This window comes from Ictalurus furcatus, chromosome 4, assembly GCF_023375685.1.
Source record: "Ictalurus furcatus strain D&B chromosome 4, Billie_1.0, whole genome shotgun sequence".
In the NCBI taxonomy this organism is placed as follows: domain Eukaryota; kingdom Metazoa; phylum Chordata; class Actinopteri; order Siluriformes; family Ictaluridae; genus Ictalurus; species Ictalurus furcatus.
Window position 1 is genome coordinate 29,464,864 of NC_071258.1, and position 26,074 is coordinate 29,490,937.

Below are 26,074 nucleotides of genomic sequence, written 5' to 3' on the forward strand. Positions count from 1 at the left end.
AGGAAGCTTCAGGGGGAGTGGCTACACTAAAATGCTCCTAGGTGTGAATGAATGTGTAAAAGAAGAGTGTTCCCAGGATAGGGCCCAGATCTACATCAACTCTGACCAGGATAAACCAGTTTCTAAAGGTGAACAAAGGAACAAACAAATGAACAAATGAATGAATGAATGATTTCTGAGTCTACAGCAGAAAATAAAGTTAAGTGGTAAAGTTAAAGTCGCATTGCTATCAGTTCTCCACTGGCTACCTTCTTCCCTTCTTCATGAGTGGCTTGTGCAGCCTGACCTGTCCTCACACAAGCATCACTACTAATAGTCTGTTTTAGCATTCAAACTCATTCATAAGGATTACTAGGATTTTTAACTGGCATGTCTTTGAAAATTCAATATTTCTGCCTATATACAGTGGGCTCCAAAAGTCTAAGAGCTCTAGTGAAATGTTTCTGTTTGATGTTCTTTTTTCAATTTAACACAAAGGAATTCATTACAAATGATATTATCAGCAATAACTTGCTTATATGATCTAAATATGTGCAAATAAGGCAACACCAACATTTGGAGAGCAGGATCATTTTGGAAGTAAATTGTTAACCATAATTGTTAAGCAGTGACTATGCCTTGTCTGCTACATAGTATGTTCTAATCATGTTAAATAAACTACGTGAGATGTTACAATAATAAAACCAGGAATGTCATGAGAGAAACCATCAGCAACGTTGAAAGGTTTCAACTCTGAGTGGCCTGCATGATGTACTGTTTGTACTCTTAATCCACCTTCTCTGAACATGTGCTTGAGATGTTGTCAACAAAGTTTTCACATGCGTTTTTGCTTTGCATTGTTAGATCGTTTGCTAGATGTTTATATACCATACTGGTGCTACGGGGCTACTGGTGCCCATGTGTCTGAACTCTGTGAGCATCTTGTGGTTAAATCAAGGTCAGGTACAAACAAACAGATGGTACAATCACTGATAAGTATAGAAATGACCCTCTTTAGAAGCAAGGTTTAGATATAGAAATTTAACAAAGGATAATAAAGATGTTGGAGTCAATTATAAAAGCAAATGGTTGGTGTAGAACGTAGTCAAGAATATTTAGATCACATTCAAAGGGCGTGTGTAATCTTTTGGATTTAACGTGAACTAATAATTTTTCAATAGTAATTTCTTAACATTCCTGTTTGAGCCTTCTTTTATTACTTGTGATGATGAACAATCATTTATGAATCATAACATGCTGAATATCTTATTGGTTAAAAAAAAAAAAAAAAAAGGTAATTTCTTTGTCTTTATTTTATTTTATTTAAGGTTGTGCAAACATGAACTCTATTTGAACTGTATACTAATCATATATTATACTGTATATAGTCTGGAATATTGAGTATGCTACATAACATGCAAAATACATAGAAATAACAACCAACTCAAAGAGGCACATGGACAGCTTTACAACTGAGATGATCCAAAAACTGTTCCGTGTTAAAATGTATGAATTCATCTTACATGAATATGTGCTTGACGTGTTACAAATTGACACACTTTTCACACACTTTTTTCCTTTGGTGCACCATTTATTGGTTCCTTGTTATTGTTTTTTTTTTTTTTTGGGGGGGGGGGGGGGGGGTTTGTGATTGCTTTGATTGTATTTAATCCTAAGGGTGTGCAAACTTTTGAATTCAGCTGTATAGTAATGTAGTACAAAGTGCACATGTAGTATTAAAAGCAGTACAATATGGACATCTTCTGTTTACTTATTAAATCATCATTTAAAAAAAAAAAAGTTTATCTAAATTATTACACTAAATGATTCAAACTAATGTAATAATACAACAAAGATTCTCAGAGAACTTTTTCTTGTTTGTCTCCTGTTTATTTTCTCTAGTTTTCTACAGTTCTTCCTCACTGCTGCTCCAGCTCCACCCTGACCATAAGCCATGATCAATGTTACCATCTGTTTCTAACCGGTTCACACCGGTGTTATGTTTACACACTCATGTACCGGGGACAAGAGCAGTCAGGACAAAATACTTTAAATATCACAGCAGGTAGCGTTGCCAACTCAGGGTGTGAATGAAAGTTTAAAAGAAGAATGTTACAAAGGATATGGTCCAGGTTCACCTCAACTCTGACCAGAATAAAGCAGTTACTGAAGATGAACGAATGAATGAATAAAGGAATTAATTAATGAATGAAGGAACGATTCTACAGCAGAACATAAGCTGACAAAGCTAAAGTTGCATTGCTATCAGTTCTTCACTGGATACCTTCCACTTGAGTGGCTTGAGTGGCTCTGTTCATTACACATGATTTCATGGATAGTTTCAGGATCATACACACAGAATCATACAACTTTAAAACATTCTTATCATCATAACCTTCTTCTACTTACCTTCCCATATCAAATAACATAGAATTGTTTACAGAAACTTTATCTGATTATGTTCACAACCTCAATATTACATATTGTTTGATGTTTTATTCAAGCTCCAAGCAGACTTACTCTTAATTCAGTACAACATCTGGGCCAAAGTTCAGGGAACTACTCAGAAAACAGTTCAGTGAGTGCAAATGATCAGTAAGTGTTACAATGTACATTTATCATGTTATCTTGACAATTAATCTGTTCTGTTCTGTTCTCAAAGTATGTCCCCTGTCAACATTTTAAACATGCCATGTGATTTGCACGTACGCTGCACGATCAGCTTCTATTACGGTATAGTGTATTCGATTAATTTGTATTCTAGGACAGGAAAAAGTCAGTCAACACTCAAGATGTAAACATAGCAAAGAATGCGAAGTATTTAATCCAGCGAACGCAAATAAACTTCTCGTTCACAAAGCAAACATACTTTTCCGGTGTTGATCCTGTGTATTATGTTCTGACTCATAATGGATTTGACGTGAGCCGGTACTACAAACTCGGCAGCAGATTTAAAAATATAAAACCATCAAAACTGGTATTCAAAATATGCACTGAAAATACAACGATATATAATATAAATTCAATTTAGAAATAGAATTACAATTTATTGTCATCTTCTATCACTGGATTCCCACTCTAATTAAACTGTTAAGAAACAAATTATCATGTATTATGAATGCACTGGGAGACAAAGAAGAAGGTTAGTCTTCCAGAAAGCAAATTAGTCAAAAAGATTAGCATATTTGCATACTTCTGTCTTTTCATGTGCATACTTGTGTCTATCCAATAGAACTGTTCACACTGGCTCCACCCTACAGCTCTGTATTTAGGATAAAACTAAGCAGAAGAGACACATGCTCAACTATCTCTACATGCGACAACATGGCATCCAGACCCTCTCTGACTGAAGATGATTTCTCCTGTCCTGTGTGCTATGACATCTTCAGTGAACCTTTACTCCTGTCCTGCTCCCACAGCATCTGTAAAAGCTGCCTGCACACTTTCTGGCAGCAGCGAGGAGCTCAAGAGTGTCCCATCTGCAGGACCGTGTCCTCCACCCCTGAGCCTCCATTGAACATCGTGCTGCACAACATGTGCGAGGCGGTAATGAAGGAGCGGAACCGGAGGATGTCAGTGGAAATGGAGGGGCTCTGCAGTATACACCATGAAGTTCTTACCCTGTTCTGTGTAAAGGATCAGAGGCCTCTCTGCACCAAGTGCAAGGACTCCAGATTACACAGCAGGCACACTGTCTGCTCCATACGGGAAGCATCACAAGACCTCAAGGTATGGAGGTAGTTTCTCAGGATTAACATAGAATATCCAGTACACATTCTCGTTATACATTTACACTGTTGGTTTATGAGAACAGTTTTTACTGTTCGTCACTATGAGTAGTACAGAGTGTTTGACAGATGAAATGTGTACTTAAGTCATTCTTTAAACACGTAATCTTTAGTTGACGGGTCAAATGTTCTGTTAAACAGGTCCTCCCAGAACGTCGTATTTGACAGCATAATATTAAAGAGAATCTTACACAATACACAGTGACAGAATAACTCACCTACATAAGGTGTTTAGTTACATTGAGTATTTTCTTTTGTCTACACATGCAGAACTTTGCAAACAACTTTGCAAACAACTTCACCATGTATCAGGCACATACACATACTATATCCTATAGTTAATACAATGACCAAAACAATTGACACTGGTTTAATGTAACCAGAAGCAAGTGAGTGATCATCATATTAACAACCAGCAGCTCTTAAAACAGACAGAAATTTGATCAAGTGAAACCGAAATATAAGTAAATATAAACTTCATTCATTTCAGCTGTACAGAAAACGGTCAATCCACTTTCGTACTTGTATCATATCTCCATGGTGATTAGTTAATCCCCCCCCCCCCACACCCTCCAAAAAAAATACAACTTTTTATTTATTTAATTTATATTTAGATATTCAAAGCACTTACGATTCTCGAAGGGCTCGTCTTCTCTAATCTAATAACCACACATGTTATTCGTATTTTGGCTTAAAGCATCCAATCAAACTGATCCATGTAAAAAGCTCATCATCCGCTGTGTTAAACCTAATTTCATCAGTTAAAAACGTGTACTTTTTACTTTTTAATACCTGAGTTCATTTAAAAGTAGCAACTTTTAGACTTTCACTTGAGTGCATTTTTGGGCTGGATGCTTCCACTTTCATTAAAGAAAGTTTTTGAAACACTTTTCAAGTATAATTTCTCAGTATGCTTGGTTCACACTTGCCTGTGCATTCCATAATTCCTTTTGTCAGTAAATCACATAAATCACATAAAAACAATTAGCTAAGTGTTTAATTATTATATACATTTCACTATTGACCTATTTGAAATAAATGACAATTGAATGCTGTTACCAATTGTAAACACACACCTGGGGGAAATAATATTACACCAAGATATGTGATATTAGAATGCAGCAAGTTATTATTATTTAATATGTCCAATGTCAAACTGTGCAGCAAAGAAATGGTTAGGTCTGGGAACCCCAAAAGCTGCTGAGCTGATATGTACATGCATTTCCTACATACACAGGCAGCATGCTACTGACATACAGATACAGATTTTCAAATAATAATAGTAATAGTAATAGTAATGGTTCCTTGTTTCACCCCTATGCAGCATGTACTCCAGATGAAACTGAAGCCCTTACATGAGAAGATTAGAATCTATACGGACTTCAGACAATCCTGTCTTAATACTGGAGAGCACATTAAGGTGAGGACTAAAATGATTTCAAGTGTACATTACTTATTCCAATAGAAGACATCTACACCAACTAGGACAGTGTGGCTGACCAACTAGGCTGGGCTATAGTTGGTCAAAGTACAGTATGCCCCTGGATGTATACAGTAGCTGCACGTGATAAACTGACAACTCGATATATACTGTACACTGTATATTTCTCTAGAAACAAAGCAAAAACACAGAGACAATGATCAGGAGGGAATTTGAAAAGCTTCACCAGTTTCTCTGGGATGAAGAGGAGGCCAGAATAACTGCACTGAAAGAGGAAGAGGAGCAGAGAAGTCAGACAATGAAGAAAAAGATTGACAAGATCACAATTCAAATATCTAGTGTATTGGATACCATCAATGCAGTTGAGAAACAGATACAAGGAGAAGATTTGTCATTTTTACTGGTAAATGAGCTTTTGTTCAATAATAGTACTATAATTACTACTATACTATAGTATCATTCAATAATTTGCTCTTTTGGCAAAATTAACACTGAATTTATATTTCTTGATTTGTAGAACTACAGTGCTTCACTTGAAAGGTGAGCAAAACACAGATTTCCACAGTTTTGGTCTCCTCTGTTATTCTCACTCCAAACTAACTGCACTCCATGCCTTTCTAAATTTCTGAATTTTCTTCTAGAACTCAAGCCAAACTAGAAAATCCAGAGAAATTATCTGGAGTTCTGATCAATGTGGCAAAGCATCTGAGCAACCTGAGCTTCCAAGTGTCAAAGAAGATGCACGGCTTTGTACAATACAGTGAGTACTAAGCATGATGCATTACAAATGTGAAACTATTACTGTTTACCTAATTCAGTTCTTTTTAAAAAAAAAAAAAAAAAAAAAAAAACAGTATCACAATTCATAAAAATGACCATAGACCACTCTCACCATCTCTGTCTTCTTTCTCACTTTAGCCCCTGTTTCACTAGACCCTAACACTGCCCACGCTGGCCTCATAGTGTCTGATGATCTGATCACGGTGGCGTATAAAGGCGAGCTTCAGCAGCTTCCTGATAACTCAGAGAGGTTTGAGGGTTATGTGAGCGTCATAGGCTCTGAGGGCTTTAATTCAGGCACACACTGCTGGGATGTTGAGGTTGGAGACAACACAGCCTGGGCCGTGGGAATCATCTCAGAGTCTGTGTGTAAGCAGAGAGAGAACCACTCACGGTTTGGTATATGGTATATAGGTTTCTCTAACGGCAAATATGGTAAAGGATATGCACCTGAGTTCGTGACCCCTCTGCGGGTTAACAAGACAATCCAGAGAATAAGGGTTCAAGTGGACTTTGACAAAGGCAAAGTGATCTTTACTGACTCAGCCCGTAACATCTGTCTGCACATCTTCAAACAATCTTTTAGGGAGAGGATTTTCCCTTACTTTTACAGCCACTGCAAACTCCATCCTCTGAGAATATTACCAGCAAAATCTTCAATGCCCATTCAGATACACAGTTAGATAATACCAGACACCAAAGCTGTGTCTCTTTAAATGGTATCTTATTATGTACATTGCAGATGAACAGACTATTCCCTACCAAAAAAAAGCCAAATGTGTGTGTATTATATATATAATGTATGTACATATATCTCACAGGCCACTTTAATGAGAGCACCTGTACACCTGCTCACTCATGCAATTATCCAATCAGCAAGTGCTGCAAAGTGCTGAACTTCCCTGCAGAACAGTCTACAGAGTTTATACAGAATGATGAACAAAAAAACATCCAGTGAGTGGTAGTTCTGCAGGTGGACAGATGATAATGGCCTCTGTAATTTGAGCAGACAGGAAGGCTACTGTAACTCAAGTAGTCACTCTTTACAACTATGGTGAGCAGAAAAGCATCTCAGAATGCACAACATGGTGAAATACAACAGCAGAAGATAATGAGTCTTTGTTTGTCACTTATACAGTGCAGCACAGTAAAATTATTTTCTTTGTATACCCCAGCATGTTAGGAAGTTGGGGTCAGAGCACAGGGTCAGCCATGATACAGCGCCCCTGGAGAAGAGAGGGTTAAAGGCCTTGCTCAAGGGCCCAACTGTGGCAGCTTGGCAGCACAGGGGCTTGAACCCCCGACCTTCCGATCAGTAACCCAGAGCCTTAACCTTCAAGCCATCACTGCTTTTTATTATTATTATTATTATTATTATTATTATTAATATTTTTATAAGATCCCACTGGGTTCCACTTCTGTCAGCCAAGAACAGGAATCTGAGGCTACAACAAAGGCACCAAACCCACACACATACACACACTTATGTACTCATTCACATCTCGGGGAAATTTCAAATGAGGCAATGCTACCATTCAGCACAGTAAGTAGTGTGTTCTGTAGATGGGTGCACTGGCTATACTAAATTGCCCTTAGATGTGTGTGTATGAGTGTGTGGATGGTGCCCTGTGATGGACTGGCAGCTCCCAAGGGTGAGCTCTCCTGTCTTGCACACAGTGAATGAAATATATAGGTGCCTTGCAACCCCATTGTGAAACCCCAAAATTAGTTATTTTGGAAAGTGACATGATAACATTTTTTTGTTTGCTAATAAAGAATTACATATCATTAGCATATGTTGTCTGTAGCTGAGTTTATGGCACTAGTTCTTTTTGCAAAACATTCAATTTAATTAAAGTCCACAAAACCATTTTAACTTATAAATTTGATTCTAAATTCATTTGGTGGGCCAGATTATAAAATTTATCAGGCCAGTCCCAGCCTAAGGGCCATAAGATTCTCATGCCTGATTTAAAGTGAACAAGCACAGTATTGAGAGACTATTCAGAGAGTATTGAGAGAGTATTGGGAGTTTCCAGAAGTTAAGGGATATTCTTGTTTCTCTGAATTAATTGCAAGTAAAAAATAAAGAACATTACTGTGGTGTGGGAACTATGTTTAAGCCAGCTTTAAATTTGATGAGCAATCTGTTCAATAATCTAATCAGACAAATCATTTTCATGTTAAAGACAAATTATTCAATCGCGTTTCAATTAAGTTTCTTGTTACTGTGATCTTTCCATTATTTTGCCTTGTGTGGCGCAATCATTGATTGGAAATTACATTTATTTGACTTGCAGATTACTTACTGTGCTTGGATATTTCTTCTTGAATAAAGTGCTAAAGCTGATATTCATCATCGTCCTTGTGTATTGTAGTTGGTACACCATCTGCAAACATGGTGGAGGAAGTGTTATGGCATGGGCATGTGTGGCTGCCAACGGAACTGGGTCACTGGTGTTTATTGATGATGTGACCGCTGATAGAAGTATCAGGATGAATTCTGTAGTGTATAGAGCTATATTTTCTGCTCAGATTCGGTCAAATGCTGCAAAACCAACAGGACGGTACAGTTCACAGTATAGATGGATAATGACCCAAAACATACTGCAAAAGCAACCCAAGGGCTTCTTAAGGCAAAGAAATGTAATGTTCTTAAATGGCAGAATCAGTCAACTGACCTCAACCCAATTGAGCTACTTTTCACTTACTGAAGGCAAAACTGAAGGCAGAAAGACCCACAAACAAGCAGCAACTGAAGGTGGGTACAGTAAAGGCCTGGCAAAGCATCTCAATGGAGATCTTTGCTGATGTCTGTGGGTTCCATCCTTTTAAGTATTAAAAATAATCCTTATAGAGTCCTTATATTTATGATTATGTCCAATTACTTTTGAGCCTGTGAAAATGGAGGGACTCTGAAAAAATGGCAGTAATTCCTAAATGGTTAATGCAATATTTTTGTAAAAGCCATTGAATTAAAGCTGAATGTCTTCATTCGATCACATCGGGATTGCTTTAGTTCAAATCTATTGTGTAAATTAAGAAAGTAAGTAAATTTTATTTATAAAGCACATTTAACACAGCAAAGCTGACCAAAGTGCTGAACAGAGTAAAGAAAAGTAAAATAGAAAACAGAATAAAACCAAATAAAGACAGACAACAGACAATAGTAAAAATTTGATTAAAATGCCTGGGAGAAGAGATATGTTTTCAGCCTCTTTTTAAAAGTGGTAATTGAAGATGCAAGGCAGATATCCAGTGGCAAATGATTCCATAAATGAGGGGCAGCAACTGAAAAAGCTCTATCCCCTTAGTTTTTAAACGGGCTCGAGGGACATACAGAAGAAACCTGTCAGAAGATCTTAGAAATCTGTTAGATGAATGTGTTGTAAGAAGATCTTTGAGATAAGAAGGAGCTTGATCATTAAGATTTTTAAAGACAAACAACAGAATCTTACATGATCAAATTTCTTTGCCTTGGTCAACAGCCTTGCAGCTGCATTCTGAACCATCTGGAGACGAGCAAGAGATGACTGAGGAAGACCGAAGTACAATGAATTACAATAATCTAAGCATGATGTGATAAAAGCATGAATAACCTTCTCCAAATCTCGGAAAGACAAAAATGTTTTAAGTTTAGAAATAATCCATAATTGATTAAAAAAAAAAAAAAAAACTATTCATAACGACCAAATTTATTTGCTTGGTTAAGCATAATTCTGAGTCCAGGATGATACCAAGGTTCCTATCATAAAAATTTGAGGGGAACTGATTACGGAGCTCATTTGTGAGACCATCTCTCAATCTCATGGGTACCAAAAACAATTATTTTGGTTTTGTCTTCATTAAGTTGGAGAAAATTATTTGTTGACCATTTTTTAATATCGTCAAGACAGTCCAACAGTGGTTGAATGGAGTCACCAGCTTTCAACGATATGTACAACTGGTTATCATCAGCATATAAATGAAAAGAGACATTAACCACACATATTGTGGTTGTGTACGGAGGCAAAATTACGAAAATTGCACCACTGTCCGAATACTTTTGGACCCGACTGTATCTGCTCTTTAATTTCACCGCTCTTTTAAAAATATTTGTTAATTCACACACTTGAGCAGATCTTACAAATTAACATTAACTTTAACTTTTAGTTGGCATTTTCTAAGCAGACAAAAAATATATTTTTACACACTAAACATAGAAATTCAATATTATCAGATTCTACTTACCCAAATCAGATAATGCAGAATTGTTTACAGAAACAAAACCTTATACAGATAGGTCTATAACCTCAATATTACCGATTTCCACATCTATAATGCAAGCATATTTACTCTTAATTCAGTACAATATCTGTGCCAAAGTTCAGGCAACATCTGGGTAAAAGGTCATGGTGTAGAAAATAATTTTTTTATTATCGCAATGTCCATTAATCAAGTTATCTTGACAATTAATCTCACTGTTCCATTCTTAAAATATGTCCCCTGTCAACATTTCATACATACCATATCATTCGCACGTAGGCTTCCAGATTTTCTGAGCCAGAAATGATGTCCTCTATGATCTTAGGTGTGATTCTTTATAATCTAAAACATGAAAGAGTTAAAGACAGCACTCACAGGTTAAAAATGGAAAGGAATCTGAAATACTCTAGTATGAGTACTACAAACAATCTTCATATGCAGGCTAGAAATAGACATTTCTGGAGTTGAGCTGTTACATTCTGTTACAGGTTTATCATGAACCATTAAGTTGCTTTTGCTATGATGAACTGAACATCCAAAAACATGTTGTTTAAAGTCTATTTCTATTCATTTAATTACTTATTAAATGTCTTGGTTAGAAGTTTATAAATTCAAACATCAAGTTGATTTAAATAGTTCTATTTTTGCAGGGTTGCCATGTTAATCTCTACATGAACTTTTTTTAAACAGTTGTAAAATGAATCTAATGGCTAATCATTAGTGCAAACAGTTCTGTGTGTGTCTCTCTCTCTCTCTCTGTGTGTGTGTGTGTGTGTGTGTGTGTGTGCGTGTGTGTGTGTGTGTGTGTGTGTGTGTGTGTGTGTGTTTGTGTCCAGTGTGACTGTTCACACTGGCTCCACCCTACAGCTCTGTATTCAGTATAAATTTCAGAAGGCTACCAGGAGAGACAGATGCTCCACTGCCTCTACATGCGACAACATGGCTTCCAGACCCTCTCTGACTGAAGATGATTTCTCCTGTCCTGTGTGCTGTGATATCTTCAGGGAGCCTTTACTCCTGTCCTGCTCCCACAGCATCTGTAAAAGCTGCCTGCACACTTTCTGGCAGCAGCGAGGAGCTCAAGAGTGTCCCATCTGCAGGACCGTGTCCTCCACCCCTGAGCCTCCATTGAACATCGTGCTGCACAACATGTGCGAGGCGGTACTGAAGGAGCGGAACCGGAGGATGTCAGTGGAAATGGAGGGGCTCTGCAGTATACACCATAAAGCTCTTACTCTGTTCTGTGTAAAGGATCAGAGGCCTCTCTGCACCAAGTGCAAGGACTCCACATTACACAGCAGGCACACTGTCTGCTCCATACGGGAAGCATCACAAGACCTCAAGGTATGGAGGTAGTTTAACATTTTAAATACAATACAATACATATTTTCTTGTATCTTTAGTTTTTAATGCTTCACATTTACAATTGGCTAATGTTTTAGAGCAAATATGTAAACTTCAGTCATGTTTAAAGAAAGATATTCTTTGCAGAGCCCATGGAGTGCAAAGTCCTGTCAAACGAGTCCTCCCAGACTTTTGAACTTTCTGCCTTGCTAATGGAAAAACAAAAGGCTGATTTTGACAACATAATTTTCCTGAAAGTCTTGTGCAATGCACATGTTCAGATATTTGAGACGTAGTAAAAAGTATTGGTTTGCTGATCTATTACACAGTATTTATTTTTGTAATATTTCCTTGTTTTAACCCCCCTTGCAGCAGGCACTCAAAATGAAACTGAAGCCCTTACATGAGAAGATTAAAATCTATGAGGACTTCAAACAGTCCTGTGTTAATACCAGAGAGCATATTAAGGTGAGGACCAAGAGTACTTTAAGTACTGTTATATTTCAATAAAGATATTTACATATACTCTGTATCTGTATCTCTCTCTCTCTCTCTCTCTCTCTCTCTCTCTCTCTCTCTCTAGAAGCAGAGCCAACACACAGAGGCAATGGTCAGGGGAGAATTCAAGAAGCTTCACCAGTTTCTCTGGAATGAAGAGGAGGCCAGAATAACTGCACTGAAAGAGGAAGAGGAGCAGAGAAGTCAGACAATGAAGAAAAAGATTGACAAGATCACAATTAAAATATCCAGTGTCATTGACACCATCAATGCCATTGAGAAACAGATACAAGGAGAAGATTTGCCATTTCTGTTGGTAAAACAGCAGACCGCATTTGTTTCAGCTACTACTTGTGAAATTATTGTATGGTTCATTTGTTCTTTTCGTACAATTAACACTGTATTTATATTTCTTTTTTTTCTTTGTAGAACTACAATGCTTTACTTGAAAGGTGAGTAAAACATAGACTGTTTTTTGGTCTCCTCTTTTATTCTCACTCCAAACTAAACTTTCTAATTTTCTTCTAGAACTCAAGCCAAACTAGAAAATCCAGAGAAATTATCTGGAGTTCTGATCAATGTGGCAAAGCATCTGAGCAACCTGAGCTTCCAAGTGTCAGAGAAGATGCACGGCTTTGTACAATACAGTGAGTACTAAGGGTATTGTACTGCAAGTTTGTTTTTTTCAATGCTACTTATTCATAATTCAGTTCTTTTTTTAATTTTCTGAAGTAGCTCAAGAAAACTTCCATGAAAAGTATGTAGTATATAGCTTTTTTCACACCTCTTCGTTCTCTTTTTCCCTCTCTCTTTCTAGCCCCTGTGGTGTTTGACCCCAACACTGCCCACGCTGGCCTCATAGTGTCTGATGATCTGATCACGGTGGCGTATAAAGGCGAGCTTCAGCAGCTTCCTGATAACTCAGAGAGGTTTGAGGGTTATGTGAGCGTCATAGGCTCTGAGGGCTTTAATTCAGGCACACACTGCTGGGATGTCGAGGTTGGAGACAACACAGCCTGGGCCGTGGGAATCATCTCAGAGTCTGTGTATGAGCACAGAGAAAATCTCTCGCGGTTTGGGTTGTGGTATGTGGGCTTTTGCAATGACAAATACGGTAAAGGATATGCACCTGAGATCCTGACGCTGTTGCGGGTTAGCAAGAAGATTGAGAGGATCAGGGTTACCGTGGACTTTAACAAGGGAAAGGTGATCTTTACTGACTCAGCCCGTAACATCTGTCTGCACATCTTTAAACAATCTTTTAGGGAGAGAGTTTTCCCTTATTTTTACAGCCACTGCAAACTCCATCCTCTGAGAATATTACCAGTAAAGTCTTCAGTGACCATTCAGATGCACAGTTAGATAATACCTGACACAATGACTTAACTCAGGCTAAACAATCATTTTGAGCAGTGGTGGTGTCTTACTCAGAAAGTTATGAATTCAAATCCCTGCATTGCCAACCTGCCACTGATTGGTCATTGAGGAAATCCTGAAATCCCTACAAGATATGCTGGATCATGGCTGTCCCTAGTTTTCTAGCAATACAATATTTCACTGTACTGTACAAACATGGATATGTGACAGTATAAAATTGAATGATCATAGAGCAGGCTTGTCCAATCTTCTCTGGAAACCGCCGGTGTGGGTGTAGGTTTTCACTCTTCCCAAGCAGAAGCCACACCTGAATCTATTGAAAGCCAAGCTCAACTGTATAAACACCAGGTGGAATCAGGTGTGGCTCCTACTTGATTGGAATGAAAACCTACACCCACACCGGCCCTTGGCAGAAAAGATTGGACACCCCTGTCAAGGACAATAGAAGAATCAGGGACGTTTGTGTAGCTAATAGCTGTCATGGGGGAGTGTCCATGGACATGGATGCAGAACTTCTTTTAAAAAAACAGAACACAGGGAAACGGACACTAAGAACACCAGAAAACCAGGAAACACCAGGGTACCAAAACAACCAGAAACTAAGGAATACTATATAAACAAGGCTAGAAAATAATTAAACTATCAAAAAGACTATGTATAGTACAAATAACATCAAATGGAAAGGAGCGGGGTCCCCACCCAAGGCGGGAGGCAGAGCGACATCCCCACCCAAGACGGAAGGTGGAGCGACGTCCCCAGCCGAGACGGGAGGCGGAGCGACGTCCCCAGCCAAGACAGGAGGCGGAGCGACGTCCCCAGCAGAGACGGGAGGCAGAGCGACGTCCCCAGCCAAGACGAGAGGCGGAACAACGTCACCAGCCGAGATGGGAGGCGGAGGGACGTCCCCAGATGAGCAAGGGAGCAGTGCTGTGCCAACAAGGTGGGGGGCGGGGTTGGGGTGGAAGGGTAAATTCACCAGCTGGGACGGGCGGAGGTTGATGGCCGTAATGGGACCATGAAGCAGAGCGATGTCCTCAGCTGAACAAAGCAGAGCAACATCCGCAGCAAGACAGGGAAGTAGGGTGACAACCTCAGCAAGACACAGAGGTCTTGCTGAGGTTGCGACGTCCTCAGCAGGGAGCCGATGATCTCAGTGGGGCGGGGTACGAGTGCAGCGGCGAGCCTCCAGCTTCTAACCACAAACCGTCTCCTAATCCAGTCTATCCCACTGCCCCAAATATACCTCCTATAGGTGAACCTCAAGAGCCAAAACCCACTCCCATCACAGCACTGGAGTTCTGTTGCATCCATGTGTAGCTGGAGCATTCTGTTAAGGGGGAAAGTCCATGGAGGCGGATATATGTGCAGAACTTCTTTATTTTAAAAAAAACAGGACACAGGGAAACAGACACGAGGAACCAGAAAACCAGGAAACACCAGGGAACCAGAACAACCAGAAATACTATATAAACAAGGCTAGAAATACTTAAACTATCAAAAAGATAGAGTTGGGTACTCAATCCTGGACTTGGATTATGAACGAACGTACTCTCCCTTCCTGACTATATGGCTTTTCTTCACACACCTGAAGTGCGCACAGAAATCTGCCTCATCGTGTACCAAATGAACTCTATGCTCAATCGCTTCTGTGTTTTATCTCAGCCAGCTCAGTTACATCCGGTGCCGCGCCAGAAGCCGCTTTGGTGATAACTGTGTAAAGATGGCGCAGGAAAGTAAGACTTATTACACTCAATGTTTACAATACCTTCCCCAGATTACTGTGAATGATATTAGTTATATTGTGAGGCAGTCAGTTGTTACACCCAACAGTAAGAAAGAGAAGGGCTTATATATTTCGAGTTACATCGACAATTTTTAGGGTGAGTATTCTCATGCTATATCCGACTAGCGAATCTAGCTAAGTCTCCGTTTTCTGTCAGTTCATTCCTGTCTTTGCATTATTTGTATTTATTTATCTAATTAAAATGTACTTTATACAATAAATTATCTGCACTTGCATCCACCTCCTCCTCCAGTCCCTGACAACTTGAGTACATGGTTCATTGTAATGGTACTTTTTTGAGTATAGTTAAATCATAGTACTTTTACTTGAGTTTGTTTTTTAAATAAAACATTAACCTTCATTACATTTACTTTTAATCACTGATGCAGACTAAAAAAAATATGAAGACGCATTTAAACATATAAACATTGAAACATGTTCGGCCGAACTATTGTCTTCCTGCTGTTGATACCTTAACTTTCTGGAAGCCATTAATAGAATTATATATAATACTAATAATACTATAATAATAATAACAATAATACCTATAATAGCTGAATGAATAAAATGAATCCGAGTTTTGCTGGTAGTACACTTCACTATATATTTAATGCTATACAAAAGTAAAGTCGCTGGCTGAGATTCTACCGGAAATAATGATGAGTCTTTATTGGTCACATATACATTACAGCACAGTGAAATTCTTTTCTTCACATACCCCAGCATGTCAGGAAGCTGGGGTCAGAGCACAGGGTCAGCCATGATACAGCACCGCTGGAGCAGAGAGGGTTAAGGGCCTTGCTCAAGGGCCCAACAGTGGGAGCTTGGCAGCACTGGGGCTTGAACCCCTGACCTCCGATCAGTAACCCAGCGCCTTAACTGCCAAGCCACCACTGCCCCATAATATGGAAGCAGCGTTCGTGCATAGAGACTATTAAATTCTCTTTAGTGGCTTATTACGCTTGGGCAGTCAAATAAATACACACACATCATGTCAAAATGCAGGTCTGGCTGAGTATTCATGCAAACACAGTCGGTTATATCTTAAGTGAATGTAAACAGTTGGGAGTAAAAATTGTTGTAAAAATCGGAGGTGTGTCAATACAGTATATTGGATCAGTGCATTAGGTCTTAAAGTGAGCAGTCTAATAAACAATTTAAATAAGATTGTAGTCATATCGCCCGCCCCTAAACATTAGCATTTGGTGATTCCAGTCTTGGATTTCATGTGAAATGTACTTATTAATGTAGTGAATATCATAAACCTGCTGATGGGGATTTTTTTTTAATTCATTTTAGAAATTAAAATGAAAAAGGAAGAACAGAGCTGTGTTCCAGAAATGAGTTTGTTGTGATTCATAGACAGATTAAAAGCAGTAATAAAGCATGAACCTTGTTATGACATGCTGCTGAATGTAACTCTACTCTGTACACTCTATCTCTATCAAATAACTAAAATGTCAACTCGAACTGGAGGACACAAAATAGGGTGATACTATAACAAAACAGGTTATTTTGTATTTTTATACACTTGTAATATAATAAAAGTTCTACGTATACCTCTATATCCCTTTTTTATTGAAACTATTTTTTTTTTTTATTAAAAAAAAATATTAAATAGCAATGCCACAATGTAAAAGAGGTATTTTTTGTTACATTTATGTTGCAATTGGTTTGTGAAGGTTAAAATATTAATCTAACAGCTCAGTGTTGAGCTTACAATTGCAATTTCGAATCTTTTTTAGAATTTAATTACTTTCTGGACTCTGCAATTAAGGACTCGGACTTGAGTCCAGCTCGGTCCCTTTTGGACTTTTGGTTAAGCACTTGGTCTCGACTCGGACCCAACACTACAAAAAGACTAAGTATAATACAAGGAAGGAAGGAAGGAAGGAAGGAAGGAAGGAAGGAAGACCATAACATAACCTGAACATACTGCTCCAGCCACAAATGAAAGAAAACAGGGAACTTAAATAGGTTAACTAATAAAGAAAAACAACAAACAGGTGAGCATGATAAAACAGGAAATCAGTGAGACAACAGAAGAAGTTCTGCAAGCACAGTCAGGGTGCCCCTAGTGGTCCACGATAGAATTGCACCTGGGAGCCATGATAATAGCTGTTTTGAAGTAGTGTGCCAATGCAAATTATCACGGTCAATAATAAAGCATTAAGCCATGAGAGAGTGTGTATTATATTGATTTTAACACAAACAAGCCTGTACTTCACTTCGCGTTCGGAAAACATCCTTACCCTGACCAGGATTTAGTGTTTACTGAAGATGACTGAGTGAAAGAATTAACTTTTGAGATACTAAATAACAGTAAAAGTAAAATAGTAGTGGATAGTAGACAATGTTAACTTTAATGTTATGTTACACTGAAAAAGACAGAAGTATTCAGCAGATGAATGGGAAATCATTAAACCATCATCAGTCACACTTGTCTGACAGGAGATCTAATGTTTCCTTTATCTTCTACTTTGCTATGGAATGACTGAGAGAAGACAATATCCTAAAACATGTATTTGCAAACACTGTAAAAACATCTCCTGACTGGCAGACCGACTCTGAACCTCACAGCACACGTGTTTTGCTATCAATTCTTTGTCACATTGGTGTGGTATGATGCTTTTAATGCTCATTGTCTGAGCTGTGAGCCTGCTGTTCTGAGACAGAGTCCTAATTTTTTTTTTTAGAGGAATGCTAGCTGGTCTTGCAGGGCCATATGTACCTAAGTATTAAGCATTATCTGTAAATGTAAGACAAAAATGAATATGCTAAATGTGTGACTAGGAGTTATGTGAATACAATCTATGTAATAACAAATTGCTGCTTGCCAAAATGTGTTTATGTGGCTGCGGAGATGCTGGATCATCTACCTCACAACTACTGAAAAAGCCTTCTAATATGCAGTGAACATCAATGTAGTCAGATGTAGTGATTTTATCATGGGTTAGGAACACTGGGAGCCCTGGATGGGATGCCATTGCCATTCCATCACAGAGACCACACACACACACACACACACACATACACACACACATACATTCACATTCACTCAGTCACAATCAGAGGTAGGTAGTAACGCACTACATTTACTTCATTACACTTACTTGAGTAAAAAGTACTTTAAGAGTAGGTTTAACTGGCCATACTTATACGCTTACTCAAATTCATTTTTAATAACGTTACTTCGCTACATTCATGGCGTTCCGTTACTGTTAAACATGCATGAATATATACAGTATGTAGTTTTAATAATTTGTTTAGATCACATATAATGATGTCTCTGTTGTTCTCTGTTGTCCTGTTTAAATGCAGATGCTGACAAGTTTGTGTTGTTAACATGCTGTGAAAATAAAGACAGTCAACTGTCAGGAAAACCTTTGTTTTTTTGGAGTGTGTGTGTGTGAGATTTTGTGTTGAAAATGTCAGGTTGTGTGTTATTATGCTCATCACAGGACTGGGATATGCTGATTCATATTGAACCCAGGTTTGATATCGTATAAACAGAACAGACAGACTTTCAAAGAGAGGTGTGACTTATAGCTCTCCATGTAGTCTGAGATTCAGGATTTTTCCCTTCATTTTAATCAGATCCGAAGTAACTAGTAGCTTAATTGCTATTTGAGTCTTTTCATTGGGATAGTTTATTACTCTTACTCAAGTAATTATTAACATTATTAACCCAAATTATGTTTGGGTACTCTACACACATCTGGTCACAACTGGGGGCAAATTGAGAATAGCTAATCCACTTACTGAGTTAGCACACGATTCACACAGATATGTACATACAGTACTGAAGATTCTCCACAAGAGGGAGCTATTAACATTCAATAATCTTTGTGTAACCCAGGTAAAGGACTGTGCTGCATGACCAGGTTTCACATCACTGAGACTGTGTCCTTATTTACCATAAACACACACAAAACATTGTATTTAATATTTGACTTGTGTTCTGATTAGTTGTAGGATTAACCGCGAATAAGAAAAGCAAATTAGTTGTATATTAGAAGTTATAGTACTGGATCTCTCACCCAATGCAGAGTAATTTTTCCTATTCTGAGATGTTGCAATAATGTCAGAAATCTTGTTGTCTAATGCACGTTATGATTCATTTATATGTTCATTGTGTTGGGGAAGGAGATTTCGTTTAAAATAACTGGTTACCTACCTGCAGCTTGATGCAACAACATTTAACATTCATTTAAATACACTGTTAGAGACAGCAGACTCATTAGCAGCCAGGAAATCTTTACTTAACTGTACTCCACTCAACCGACAGAAATTTAAATCCATACATTTAATTTTAAATAAATATAGCACATTGGTAAGAAATTGAATGATTTATGCAACACCACTAAACGGTTTGTCATTTTAACTACTTACAAGCCACTTGATTTTGAACAAGGACACTATGTGGCGATGTTACTGATCAGAGCTGTTTGCCCTATGTATATTTCTCTTCATATTGTACTGTAAGAACAACAAATGGATCAAACTGTTAGTTTTATTTAGAAACTGCACTCTAGACCGCTCTCAAAAAACATAAGCTGTGTATTTTCATGTTCTCTGGCTCAGATCAGTGGTAAACTGGCTTGCTAATTAATTTGTGGAAGGTTTATTTGAAGTGTTGCAGAGTTATTTAGCGAGTCTCTGCTGCTTCACAGTCTTTATTAAGAGAAAAGAGTGAGGTGATGGTTAATCAGCGATATCCAGGATCAGTGGGGCAGTGTACTCCGAGTGACGGATACCAAAGGAGAAGCTGGGAGCTTTGGTTCTTGTGAAGTTCACCTACAAAGATATATATGTATATATATCCATCAGTTTTTAAGGATAATTTATACCAACTACATGTGCTCACAAGGTACAAACTGTCAGATATTCCTATACTTGTGAAGATATTTGGTCCCCACTAAGATATAAAAACATGCTTATTTTTAACAGAAACTACTTTTTGTGAAGAAAAAAAATAATGTAAGTTACTGAAGTTAAGGTTAGGGTTCAGTTTGGGCACTATGTCTATGTCTATGTCAATAGAAAGTCCTATATAGAAAAAAGATCTATGACCTACCTGCTCTGGATAGTGAGCTCCAGGCCCTGGCTTCTTGGTCGTATCTCCAGGAAAGCTGTTGCGGCCGACAATGCTGTACTGCGGGGATTTTGGTCTGTACACGTTTGGATCCACAACTGTGTAAGTCCCAGGACCTGGTGTCTAAGAGAAGCATAGGAATTTATTATCATTAAAAAAAACATAGATCTCCATCGTTTCCTTTTTTTTTTTTTTACGTGTATTTCACGTGATTTTTACCTTCTTTAAATCTTCATGGAAGCTGCCAATATTGCTGCGGCCTCTGAGGGAGATGTTCGGGGCAGATCTTTTACTCACTGATTTTGGCCCGAGCACTGGGGGAAGCATGTACGCAGCAGGCCCTGGGTGGAGGAAAAACAGAATTAGTCCATGCTAGAGGATAAGAATCTGCATCTGATGTGCGATTCATGCTGAGGTGTAGTGTGTACCTGGTGTTTGGTCATTACGGAACAATTTGGTCCGAGGGTGCAGTGAGTATGCAGGAGCAGAATAAAAGGTTGCTGTTGCTGATGTCTCAGGGTGATAAGTCCCTGCAAAAAAAAAAAAATATATATATATATATATATATATATATATATATATATATATATATATATATATATTTAGACTTTTCTTCAAGCTACACTTTACCGTACGTGTGTAAGCAGGTTCATTGTGTGTGTGGGTGTGTTCCAACCTGGTCCTGGGGTCTGGAATAGCTGAGGGTCTTTGGGTCGACTGTTTAGCGAATACGCAGGGTTGCCATCGCGTCCGATTCTGGTGATATTGGAGGGTATGAGGTAGCCAGGTCCGGGCGAGCAGCTGTCGCTTAATTGCTGATGCTGTATTCCAAAACTGTATGCAGGAGCTTTCCATTTCCGTGGGTCATGCCCACTTTCACCTGATCAGCAAAAAGCACATGCAGGAATAAATCTGTAACAATTGCAATACACTCAGAAAAAACAAGGGTACTGTACCATTCCTTGTCACTGGGGTGGTACACTCAAGCATACACCTTTCTACATTTAGTATGTAATAATAATAATAATAATAATCATCATCATCATCATCATCATCATATTTTTATATACTATAAAGCTGCCATGGTTAACCTTATGCTTAGTTGTATTCTGCACATTACTGGATTATGGTTTACTTTATACTATAATTAAATTACAAGTATTTGATTTGCAAAATTTACAGTATATTACTGAAGATATACAGTATGATACTGTAAACATAACAGTAATGTTCTCTGTAAAGGTATTACAGCGTTTTACTCTGAATATGTTTCACAGTTATTTGCTGTAAGTTTTACAGTAAATGTTTTACAGTAACTGTTTTACAGTGTAATCACAGTCCAATTATACACCACATATTTTTTTAAAGGTCCACTATATCCACATTTCCAGATGAAAGATACAAGGCTGAGTCAAATGAAAATCTTGATTATTGAAAATAGTTGTCATAAAAGTCTACTGAGGGCACATGGTGTCTTAGTGTTTAGCACAGTCGCCTCACGCCGCAAGAGTCGGGGGTTCATATCCTGAATCCTGCCTCTGCCCTGTGTGTGTGTGGAGTTTGTATGTTCTCCCCGTGCTGCGGGGATTTCCTCCGGGTACTCAGGTTTCCTCCTCCATTCCAAAGACATGCATGTCCAAAGTGTCCGTAGTGTATGTAGGGTGTGTGAATGTGTATGTGATTGTGCCCTGCGATGGACGGATTGGCACCCCGTCCAGGGTGCACCCTACTTTGTACCCCATGCTCCAGGTTTCCCGTGACCCTGTAGGATAGGCGGTATAGAAAATGGATGGATGGAAATGTCTATTTGCAACTGTCACGCTTTTAAGATTTACATTTGACTCACACTCGTACACGTTAAAGGAATAAAAAGCTACAGTACAGTTTAGGCACACTTCTTTCTGAGAGTCTACAAGCAACCTGAGAGCCCAGGACCCTTCGTTTTGATTCTGTTTGCTCGATCATTTACCTGTAACCGCTGGGAGGGCATACTTGGGCCCAGGGCCGCGGTACAGTGCAGCAATAGGACCTCTTGGCTTGTGAGGCCTCCAGGAACCAACCCACGGATCAGGACTGGCCATACCTACTCTCCAGAAACTCAACAAATAACACACACAGTAAAATCCATAGAGATGAATTAACACCCAGAGTGTTTATTTGAGTCCAGTGGACTTATATGAATACTGTGCCTCCCCTGAGTCATCATGAAATGTAAAAAAAAAAATAATAATGATTAAAAATAAATAAATATTTGTCCACTGATCTGTGATAGAAATGTAATTATTGCATGATTCCAATTATTCCAATGATTTTTATAGTCAATATCGCAGAATTTGTGTATTTTCCTGTTCAAATATGGGGGAACGACGCGAAGGGAGGCAGCGGCGAGCTGAGCCTCCACTCGGATTGCGCAATCCCTCACAAACTGGGTTGAGCTGCTCTTTTTTTTGCTGAACTTGAGCACGTGCAATTCATCTCTCTGTATGTCACCAATGTAGTGTTTGTACACACTTTTATTATATGTCCTCACATTCCATAGTCTAGGTCATGTATTTCACGTATGTGTATAACATATTAGTCTTGCAGATCTGAAATAACGCCGCAGTGAAAAAGCAGGAGGGGAGGCAGCCAGTACCTCTGCCTCACTGAATGGGGCGTGTGTGAGCATACGGGCTTGTTCTGCTATTATTCTTCTCCACGTATTACAGACAAATGGCATTGTGGCCCACAATTTGTGGGTAATATGCTAGCTAAAAAAGTCAAGTAGAGAAAGTCAAGTGCACCGCATCAGTCCGTTTATTTATTTATTTTTTTGCCCTGACTGCAAAAATGGACGGTTATGTATATATATATATATATATATATATATATATATATATATATATATATATATATATATAAGCTAAAACCTAAAGCATTTATCAAAACTGGACTTTCAATCAAAACTGGAAGTGATAAATAATGGAAGACCGATGCCAGAGACTTTTAAAACTAAATGAAGATGAAGAGGACTTTTACACCAAAGTCATAGAGATGTTTGTCCAGAAGGATAGGCGAATGGACTTCATTTACAAGTAAAGGTAAGACCATGCATACACTGCTGTACAGTCCACGACAAAAATAAAAGACCGGCCATTTTTTAATAATAACTAAAAAATTATATAAAACAAGATAAGAAAAAAATAGTTATTTTAAAGAATAAAACTACATTTGACTTTTTGCTGTGGACTGTATAAACACTTTCATTTGTACTGAATGAGTAGGAATTGTGGAATTGTGATGGCAAATTAAGAACACACAGAGGGTGCAGAGCAAATGCGCTCTCTCTGAGCTGCTATAAATTTAACTTTCTTCTTTGGCCAGATATGTACCTTACCTATGTGTGTGTGTAAAGAATGCTGATATGGGATATGAAACATAACCATGTGCAAGCAGCCAGTTGAATGGTGAATTTATGCTACTCTGTTGAATTCATATATTTGTAAATCTGACTTTGAAAGTGTCAACACACTGTGGGTGTTAAATCAACACTGCTGATTTTGCTGTGCAGGCATTCCAGAAACAATGCATCTCCACTATGAATGAGAATATGCACTCATCCTGGGTTCAGAACAAACATGCGAAGGTGAATTTCTATCGTTCAGATTGAAAAGACAAGGAATAGCAAAGGAGCGCGTGAATGCTACGTTGTCATAGCAACAGGGATTGCGAAGCGCACGAGCAAGGACGCGGTAACAGTAACTTAACAGACATGAATTAGTTTGTTTACCTGAAATGGAATAGAAATTATATGACTACAGCTTCACTTTAAAGTCGTCCTCCAATCACACTCCTAAACACAAACAACCCTGTATCACAAGCAGTCCTTTTACATTTAGACTAAATTCTATTCTTAACACTCACCTGAAATCAGAGAACTTGCTCTAATAGAACCAAAAAAAAAAACGCACGGTGTGCTTTCTTTTTCCGATTAAAAAAAAAACAGAGAGAAAAAAAGTGAGAAAGGAATATTGTGATATTTTAGGAAATGTCGCAACTGAAGCTCGCGCGGACGACGCTGGAACGCACGTGCAGCTCAGACCACATATAAACAGCTGAGATTCTGAATGTTTACTTCGCTGTCACTATGACGTCGCGTCACCATGGAGACACATTTTGAAGGACAGTTCACGCTTTGTGAGCAGCCTCACCTTACACCACCACCATGGTCGATTATTATACCCTATAATCATATAGGGTTTCATAGGCTATATCACATGATCTTAACTTGCCTCTATACTACAACACTTAATCAACTCTTGTTTTAAATATGATTTATAAATCAAATCTACTTACTTACTTGCCTCTTACTTACTTCGACACACCTGGTCACATAATCGTTTATTGTATGGCAGTTGTCATTTTCAATCAATCTCTACAGATTATAATGAATTAGACCTATAATTAAAGCTAACAAGCATTCATTAGTACTCTACACTAATTGATATACCTGTGGATTGCAAGATGCAAAAGACGCTTTCGTATCCAGGTTTATATTTTGGTGATTTTATTTTGAGCCCCAGGTATAACTTTTTAACAACAGGCATTGTCACAAAGCAGCTTTAGAGAAATCTGGAGGTATCTTGAGATCCCTAATGAACAACCCAGAGGTGACAGTTGCAAGAAAAATCCCCCCTGAAATGACCTGAAGAAGAATCCTTGAGAGAAACCAGACTGGAATGGGAACTCAAAAGGGAATAGATGTATTTGGATCTGGCTGCCAGACTTTTAAATATGACTGGCTGCGAAATGAAATACTGCATATAACAATTTAGACCAATCATCCTGTTCAAAAGTTTACATCCCCGTGGCTCTTAACGTATCGTGTTGCCTTCTTGAGCATCAGTGAATATTTGCACCTTTTGTAATAGTCGTGACTGTACGAGTCCCTCAGTTGTCCTCAGTGTGAAACGATGGATCTGAACATCATATAGCCGCTGTGTTAAAGTGGATAAATACGCAGAAGATGCTGGAAAAGCAATGCATTCAAACACCCATTCAAACACGATGGACAATTTAGAGATGCCAATCAGCCTACAATGCATGTCTTTTGGACTGGATGAGGAAACCGGAGTACCTGGAGGAAACCCCCGAAGCACGGGGAGAACATTGCAACATGCACACTTTGCGCACGCAGGGGCAGAGGCGGGAATCGAATCCCCAACCCCAGAAGTGCGAGGCAAACATACCACTAAGCCACCCAGTTCATAGGGGAAAAACAGTGTATTTTAATGGATTTATTTATGCATTTTTTTGGTCCATTTGGTCCACAGCACTTTAATATATTTTTCCGATTGCTGACATCCCTGTAGCCACGTGGAAGCATGAGAGATGCTGGATATCTCTTACTTTGGCTCCAAACATCTTCAGCAAGACATTATAGCTCTCTGTTTCTTCTGTAGGGTACTGTTAGAAAGAAAAACAGAGCGTACAAATAAAACAATATTAAGAAAATTAAAATACATTTGTAAAACTAATTATTCATTTTGATCATTCTCATCATTGCCTTTGCCGGCACGTATACATTGTCATAAAATGCATGCAGACACAAAGACACACTAACCCACACATGCATAATGAGGTGAGCGTACATATAGAATATAAACACATAAATGTATTAGCATATACACAGCCGACTGTTACCCTGGTCAGTGCCTTGATAAGCTTCTGCAGGACAGGGGCTTCAAGGTGTGGACACTGAGATG

At 38.5% G+C, this 26,074-nt stretch overlaps 3 protein-coding genes across 5 annotated transcripts; 2 read left to right on the top strand and 1 right to left on the bottom strand.

Annotated features, from left to right (window-relative positions):
- The first annotated feature begins 3,182 nt into the window (after positions 1–3,182).
- LOC128606960 (E3 ubiquitin-protein ligase TRIM35-like) lies at positions 3,183–6,779 on the top strand. The gene is made up of 6 exons (XM_053623539.1): positions 3,183–3,708; positions 5,092–5,187; positions 5,381–5,611; positions 5,726–5,748; positions 5,850–5,968; positions 6,127–6,779. Exons 1-6 carry the CDS (start codon positions 3,304–3,306, stop codon positions 6,669–6,671), a joined length of 1,419 nt encoding a protein of 472 aa, XP_053479514.1. The 5' UTR covers positions 3,183–3,303; the 3' UTR covers positions 6,672–6,779.
- A 4,237-nt stretch (positions 6,780–11,016) lies between these two features.
- Positions 11,017–15,909, top strand: LOC128606962 (E3 ubiquitin-protein ligase TRIM35-like). Its single transcript, XM_053623543.1, has 6 exons — positions 11,017–11,577; positions 11,950–12,045; positions 12,161–12,391; positions 12,505–12,527; positions 12,604–12,722; positions 12,893–15,909. Exons 1-6 carry the CDS (start codon positions 11,173–11,175, stop codon positions 13,435–13,437), a joined length of 1,419 nt encoding a protein of 472 aa, XP_053479518.1. The 5' UTR covers positions 11,017–11,172; the 3' UTR covers positions 13,438–15,909.
- Positions 15,910–19,734: 3,825 nt separating this feature from the next.
- Positions 19,735–24,453, bottom strand: odf3b (outer dense fiber of sperm tails 3B). Of its 3 annotated transcripts, none has more exons than XM_053623541.1 (7): positions 24,234–24,453; positions 22,300–22,427; positions 21,007–21,210; positions 20,759–20,860; positions 20,550–20,671; positions 20,313–20,453; positions 19,735–20,032 (listed from the first exon to the last, which is right to left on the bottom strand). In XM_053623541.1, the coding sequence occupies exons 2-7, from the start codon at positions 22,409–22,411 to the stop codon at positions 19,940–19,942; spliced, it is 774 nt and encodes a 257-aa protein (XP_053479516.1). In that variant the 5' UTR covers positions 22,412–22,427; positions 24,234–24,453; the 3' UTR covers positions 19,735–19,939. The 3 variants fall into 3 exon arrangements, with proteins under 3 accessions (XP_053479516.1, XP_053479517.1, XP_053479515.1); XM_053623542.1 differs by having other exon boundaries at positions 22,300–22,413; positions 24,234–24,452; XM_053623540.1 differs by lacking the exon at positions 24,234–24,453 and adding an exon at positions 21,831–22,092 and having other exon boundaries at positions 22,300–22,413.
- Between the last annotated feature and the right edge of the window lie 1,621 nt (positions 24,454–26,074).